Here is a 7,426-nt window from a genome sequence, read left to right on the forward strand (position 1 = left end):
ACTTCGTAAATAGGATTATTGAATGTATTCTGCTAGGTAGACGAGTGGAAGTCTTTGATGCTCTGCTATTTTGTTCTTCTTCTATCTCCTAAGTTAAATCTTTTCACTAACTTGGTTCCCTGGTTCCCTTTTAAATTTTCGTTTGGGCTACAACCCAACAGAAAATTTGTCTATGTTTTCTGGCTGGCGAGGAAATGATTCCCTCAAGATTGTCTTCATTTTCTGTAAATCTTTTGACGCCTGTTGATATCATCAGTATCATGCATCCTTTACACAAGTTTCAATTTCAGACACAAAGCACAATCACCGTCATCCTTGACATTCCTTCGAATTTCTATCATCCAAATCAGAATGGATTCTTTGTTTTTAATACAGCTATGATCAACAACCCTAAACCTTTTTATCTCATTAGGTTTGGTCGTTCACATAATTTTAAGTCTCCACACGTCTTTATTTATTACGAGTGTCTTTACTTAAGATTACCATATCGTAGACATTCAAGAATTTTTCATTGATATCTTCCTTTATTTTTTATTACAATGTAACAAAAGAAAAAGTTCTGGTGAGTCACTTTTTGGAATATTCTTAGATTTTTTATTTTTTTTTTGGAATTAACGCACTATCACGAGCGTCCTTACTGTTTGGCTCCACGATATAAGTAGGAACTTGATAGCCAATTTTGATTCTTAACACAACTGTAAATATGAACAGTAAATATTTTTTAATTATTCAGGATTGCTCTGACCATTGAATTTTTTTTTTCTGATCGAAACTCGAATATAGAACTTGAGGACCAAAAACAATAATACCCCAACAGATTTTTCTTTTGTCAGCAAATTTATGCTCTGGGGCATTCTTGGACCTTTGCTTATTCGTAAGTTGATTTTAGTTATATAATATATAAAACTCGAAACAGTCATAATAGAATGTAAAAAACTTTATTCTACGTGTACCTTATAACTTCAGATAAACATTATTAAAAACGACAAGCGCCGCCGCCGAGAAGAAAGAATAAATTCAGTTCCCGGCATAACCAGAGGAATCTGCACTAGAGTACCCTTGGCCTTGGGACAGCAACAGCTGGAGAAGAGAGTACCATTTATAACGTCTCGTAAAGGCTTTCCTTCCCCCAGTAAAAGTGGACCGCGTGTCACTGCTGTATCTTTGAGCAGGGCTCTCTCCTTGGGCCCTATAATTGGTGCATTCAGGGGCCCAAGTGGAGGGCGGAGGCAACACGCGCGCGCGCTCTCTCAGAAACGGCCCACCAAGTCCGGTGATCTAGTGGGTAGACGTGGTGGGCACCGTAAATTAAAATTGACCGACAGTCTGTCAGCCCTGCAATTGCAAAATCCAGGGAAAAGTTAATCCTCCATGCATATCCATCGGCCTATCTCTCACCCAATCAAAAAACCCGTGAAGATTGTAAACCGTTCTGTCCGCCTAATTTAATTAAACGAGTGGCAACAAGTTTGAAGCTAGGTAGAGTTGGAACAATTTAAGGGTATGTGAATGTGAGTGAGGCACTAGGCAACCATTTTATTTACTTACCTAAACTCCTATAACAAATCCTACCTTTTTACATTCTAATAATAATAGATTTGATGAATACCTGTCTTCCCGTCAATCTCATCTAGCAATGGACAATTCATTGAATTGCAGCCCATTAAAAATCTCAGCCCTGATTCTGCCCAGAAAGCTCATGTACTGTGAATTCATGGGGGGCCCTGTTTCGCATTTAATGAATGAATAACCTACACTCGTCTACACTGCACCCCCTTCCCCTAGTTCTGGCCCAACTGAACTAATGACCTTAATCAAAGCCAAAATCAATCAACCAACTTTGAATAGACGAGAGAGAGAGAGAGACTTCTTTTAATTAAAATCAAATATACGGTTTCCTTTCATAGATAAAAAGTAAAAAAAACATGATTTTTTTTGTGTTTAAATTAAAAAAAAGGGCAAAAACAAAAGAAGAAAAAAAATGCAAGGCGTGACGCCTTAACTGCAGAGGGTATTTGGATATTTACAAGTATCCGCTCTGGTATAAATGCTGTTTGTGACTTCGTGGGAGCAGAGCAGTTGATCAACTTTGTCATTCATGTTCTCAAATAAAATTTATCATCAGGAGCAAAGAATAAATTCATGACTATTCGGGTGGGGTTGGTCAAATTAAGTGGAACCCACACGATTTAGAGGAACGATACGAGACGTAGAAGCTAGATGGGACAGAAAAAGCAGCCTCCCTCCCTCCCTCGACGTGGGAGATCCAAAGACCGCCACGACGCTCCCTGTGTAGTCTCTGTCGGTCCCGTATCACATACATTATTTGGGCTGACATGTGTACTAAAAATTAAAATTAAGCTATATTTTACTATGCCAAAAATTTATAACGTGATGTAATAATTATCAATAAATATGCGCAGAATTAAAATTTAAGGCGTCGGTGGAGAGGCCCCGCCAGCGACTTTGAAGACGCGGCGTGATCTCCACCGCTGCCTTCGCTTATAAAGTGGAAATTGGAAAAAGGTACTTTTGGCACACTACTATTACTATTCATCCCTCGATCGAGTCAGTTGAGGCTCGCCAAAATTAGAAACCCCTTTGAGAGTTAAGAGACCATCGTCTTCTCCGTTTCTGTTTGGCGTTTGTAATGGGCAGAGCGCCGTGCTGTGAGAAAGTAGGGTTGAAGAAGGGGCGATGGACGGCCGAGGAAGACGAGACACTGGCCAAGTACATTCAGGCTCACGGAGAAGGTTCATGGCGGTCTCTCCCAAAGAATGCCGGTACGTACATCGCGAAGAATTCTGCTGCATGCATGCTCCCACATTTTACCAATTGAGTCGCGTCCTAGCTAAAACATGATCTAGAATGATGAAAGGATGTGTGAATCATCTGATGATGTTTTTTTGTGACAGGTTTAGCTAGGTTTTAGAGCGCGGATCGATTGATTTGATTTTGTTTTGTTTTGTTGTGGTTTGAAGGATTACTTAGGTGCGGGAAAAGCTGCAGACTGAGGTGGATTAACTATTTGAGATCTGACTTGAAGAGAGGGAACATATCTGCGGAAGAGGACGAAATCATCATCCAATTGCATGCAACTTTGGGGAACAGGTTAGTTCGCCGCTCCGGTTACACCTTCACACTGTAGACGTGATTCTCTAACATCTCTCTCTCTCTCTCTCTCACACACACACACACACTTGTACTCTTCCACTACCTACAAGAACTACCTTCCCTGTGACCACAAAACTAAAGTTGATGCCTGGACTGGAGTGGTTATCCTGGGTGCATGGGGACCACCGGAGCCCTCGTTTTCATTCAACTTTTGTCTTCCATCCTTTTTATCCTAGCTACGTCTCTATTTCAAAAGTGGAAAGAGGAAAAAACAGCATTTTCGTTTTACAGTTTTTTTTAATCTATAAATAATGATCGAATTGATTACAAGTGTCCTTTTCCTATAGAATCAATACAGTGATCTAAGAAGTTATAAATACATCAGAAACGAACTCTATATTTTCTTTTATTACATTGCATTTTTCTGTGAAAGTAAATTTTAATATCAAAATGCCTTATAATTTAAGTCAATCTAGTATTTAAGTCAGCTTCGATCAACACCCTTGTGAGTGTTCAACCAGTGGATTTTAATCTGAGCTAATGGCAAAGTTCGGGTGTTGGCAAAGAGTTTTGACCAGTTCAAGCTTACTAGATTGCTGAATAAATTTATTCCGGATCTAAAGTCATAATTAAAAAATATTTGAAAATATTATTATTATTATTATTATTATTATTATTTTATTTGAGTGGTAATATTTTTTAAACAAAAATTCTATTAGAAGGTCAAGTTATGAGAGATCAGAATCAACACTGAACTCGTTCAACAAGTTTCCATTAAATTGTCGTAGAAGTGGTTCAATTGTTATATTAATTTGGGTATGAGTATGACCGACAATTTTACTGACAAAGTCATCAATTTATCTTCTTTTAAAGGTGGTCTACGATCGCCGGTCACTTGCCGGGAAGAACAGACAACGAGATAAAGAATTACTGGAACTCTCACTTGAGCAGAAAAATTCAAAGCTTTAGGAGGCCTGCGACCGAAGTTTTAAGTCCATCCGCGACGGATTTGGCTAAGGCCGGCGTTGCTTCTAGGCGAAGAGGCGGTCGGACCAGCCGAGCTGCCATGAAGAAGAACCGAAGCTATTTTCCAACCAATAGTAATGATCCAAAGTCAAATACAGAGAAGTCCCAAATAAATAATGGGTTCGTCAATGGAGGAGCTTCCACTACCACTACAGTACCAATGCCATCAACGCCAAATATGGAGAGAGAGGCTCTGTCCAGTGCCTCCATCTCATGGCCAGAAAATGGTGTGGCTCCAGTTTTCTCGGACTCCGTAGAAGCGGGAAAGCAAGATGGAATAATGGGTCGTAGCTGGGAAAAAGAAAAGAGAGGGAGTGGAAATGGGAGTTCACCAATGTCGTCCATCGAGGGTTTGGGAAGGTATGAAGGACAAAAGAGTGGGGGGCCGTGCTGCTTTGATGACACTGTCACTGTGGGCTATGACTATGAGCTGGTGGACGTGACTTTTGGAGAGGAAAGGGAACTCGCTGCAGCAGCCATTAATGAGCAGATAGACACGGGAATGGCCACCAAAATTGGAACAATTGAGGATCTAGAGACGTTTATTATGAACGACGGAGATTGGAGCTGGGATTTGGACTGGGAGGCTGTAGCTGAAGGCCATGAACATAACCAGCAATTGGGGGAGGAGGAGAACGTGTTGCCTTGGTTGTGGGGGGAGTGATTACGGGGAAGATCTCAGTAAACTGCTGGGGATTAACAGTAACGATTAACGAAAAGCAAGAAGCCATTTCTTCTTCTGTTGGACTGTACATAATTAATTTGTTTTTTGTACTTGGTTGGTTGGTCGGTCGGTTCTACTGCGTTGTCGTAAATATTGATTTATTTGGCACAAAGTGAATTCGGACTTCAGTGATAGGATTGAAACTTTTCTCGGTTTGTTACCATGAAATTAAAAGTCTTGTGTGGCTGGCTGCCAATAAGTTAGAGACAGCATGCATGATTAATCCCAATCTCAATCCTTGAGAGGCCAAAGCCCTGGCCACTTCATATGGCTTCTAATTCTATCATTTTCTGGTTGTCTGAAGAATGGTGAGTACTCCATATATATTGCTATTTTTAACATATGGATGGACGTTGAATACGTATTTCAGCGCCCCTCATAGCTTATTTGAGGTATATTGTAGGTTGGGTAAGCGGGATGCCAGCCCGCCTATGCATCAAATGCAACGGTGGTGCACATCATACAGAAAGCCGTGAGAGAGAGCACCAAAATTAAGCTGGAGATATTAATTAAGTGAGCAGAGACAATCAGGTTCGAGTCATGATTTTGATTAAGTGAGGATCAACTTAAATATAAAAAATATAATTTTAAAAATAAAATAATAATAATAATATTATTAAAATATAAAAATATTTTATAATAATTTTTTATAACTTTTCAGATAATGTCCATATTATTAATTTTATTAAATATATTATTTTTAATATACATAACTAAATTATCATTCATCCATTAATTTTCAATTCTATTATACAATCAATTATTCATAATATTTATTACAAAAAATACTTTTTTAACTATAATAATATGACAGTAACAACCGAAAGAGTTAATGCCAAAGTCACAAACTTATAAACTAAATAATAGGTATACTATATTTTTTTTGTCACAACCAATTTCTGTGCAAATTTACTGTATTCTCGTAATTTCTTAGACTCTTTGTTAGAGTGCATATCAAAAATATAAGTTTGAAATTGATCATCAAGTGTCATGAGTTTTTTTTTTAAAAAAACTTCAGCATAATACTCAGCAAAATGAATTATTTTTATTTTTTTTTGGGTCAAAAGCAGAGAATGAATCATTAGGGCATAAGCATGTTGTCGATGTTCGAAATTGGTCGATTGTGATTCGTTGGCCCGCACTGCTGCAATGAGTCCAAGAGGGAGAAAAGGGTTGTCCTGGTTTGATTTGTTGGTCCGCCGGCCAGTCGGCCCCTACAAAATACTCCGACGCTCAAATAAGTAAACGAGTAACGAAATACAAAGTATCAGCAAGTTGGCAGGAAAAAACATATCATGGCTCTAGGAAGAGCTACCTGATATATGGGAGGAGGAGATGTCCTCTCGCATGTGCTGTAAATCTGCAAGTGATGTGACGTGATAGCCGGCGCCGGTGGAGGCATCCATGCAATGGCAAGATGCTGACGGGACCCCATTAATGTGGATGGGATCCGTCATTAATGAGGATGAGATTTGAGATAGGCGCGCAAAAATTTAGAAGTGACTGTAATAATGTTGTTGCCAGAGGCCAGAATGTGACTGACATGGGCCGATCAAATGGGTCGAGAGAATGGGGCCAGGTTGGCTCAATTGGGACGACTCCTAGCCCATTAACATTCTCTTGCATTTGACATTCTCATTATGCGAGCTAATTGTTTAGGCCGGCAAACTATAAGAGTCGTTGGGAGTTCGGCCGAAATGTGGCTGCGAGCTCGCCAATGCAAAACCCGCTTGGTCCCACGATCTAAACTTGGGCTCCAACTGTGCGAATTTGCTTCGACAAACTTAGTTCTAGGTCTACTAGGATTTATGTGATTGGATCGGCCTACTAATTTAGGCCCAGTCCATAAGAGTAGAGAGGGAAATACCCGTAACACATGTTATACAAAGAAATAACTTAATACTAACCTTAGAAAAATGGTCATTCAATTCTTGAAGTTACATATCAATGATAACATAGAACAAGTCTACACAAAAGTGATACAAATTTATCATTTGTAAGTGACATTGACGTATAAAAATACCATACATGTTGGAAATATCAATATTTTGTTTTTCAGAAAAAAAAACAACTTATTTTAAAAACAAATCTAAGATATTGTCTCTCATCATTTAGAGTCTTTATTTGTATATTTTTAATAAAGTAATGATATTTACACTATCTTTATATTTTCTTTATAATAACTTAAACAATTCATTTGAAATTTCATAATAAAAAATTCTGCCCCAGAGGGGGCCACCCTAGGAGACAATCCATTTGCAAGAAACGCAACTTAAATTTTATAGCATCCAATGAATGCCCAAATCTTCTAAAATGTAAACATTGTAATATGCAACATAAAAAGAAAATAAATTATACACGAGAATTGAGCATTATATAAGAAATAAAACACATTTTTAAAAAAGTCGCTGTACCCTTGCCCTATTAAATAGGCAAAATCAAGTTGCATGCATGGGGGCAGAAAAATTAATGGCAGTGTGCATGGTGGGTGGCTGCTTGTGCTTGGTGCAATGTTGATGATGTTGCCCATAATGAAAATGAAAACGCCACTTTTTCTTTTGG

The 7,426-nt window shown here is 38.6% G+C and overlaps 1 protein-coding gene across 1 annotated transcript; it reads left to right on the top strand.

Annotated features, from left to right (window-relative positions):
• The first annotated feature begins 1,965 nt into the window (after positions 1–1,965).
• LOC127790304 (transcription factor Y1-like) lies at positions 1,966–5,130 on the top strand. The gene is made up of 3 exons (XM_052319749.1): positions 1,966–2,783; positions 2,982–3,111; positions 3,988–5,130. Exons 1-3 carry the CDS (start codon positions 2,651–2,653, stop codon positions 4,802–4,804), a joined length of 1,080 nt encoding a protein of 359 aa, XP_052175709.1. The 5' UTR covers positions 1,966–2,650; the 3' UTR covers positions 4,805–5,130.
• Positions 5,131–7,426: the final 2,296 nt, after the last annotated feature.

This window comes from Diospyros lotus, chromosome 1 (genome assembly GCF_014633365.1).
Source record: "Diospyros lotus cultivar Yz01 chromosome 1, ASM1463336v1, whole genome shotgun sequence".
NCBI lineage: Eukaryota > Viridiplantae > Streptophyta > Magnoliopsida > Ericales > Ebenaceae > Diospyros > Diospyros lotus.

Coding starts and splice junctions, on each gene's coding strand:
- LOC127790304 (XM_052319749.1), top strand. CDS start 2,651: ATGGGCAGAGCGCCGTGCTGTGAGAAAGTAGGGTTGAAGAAGGGGCGA. Junction 2,784..2,981: donor GTCTCTCCCAAAGAATGCCG/GTACGTACATCG, acceptor TGTGGTTTGAAG/GATTACTTAGGTGCGGGAAA. Junction 3,112..3,987: donor CATGCAACTTTGGGGAACAG/GTTAGTTCGCCG, acceptor CTTCTTTTAAAG/GTGGTCTACGATCGCCGGTC.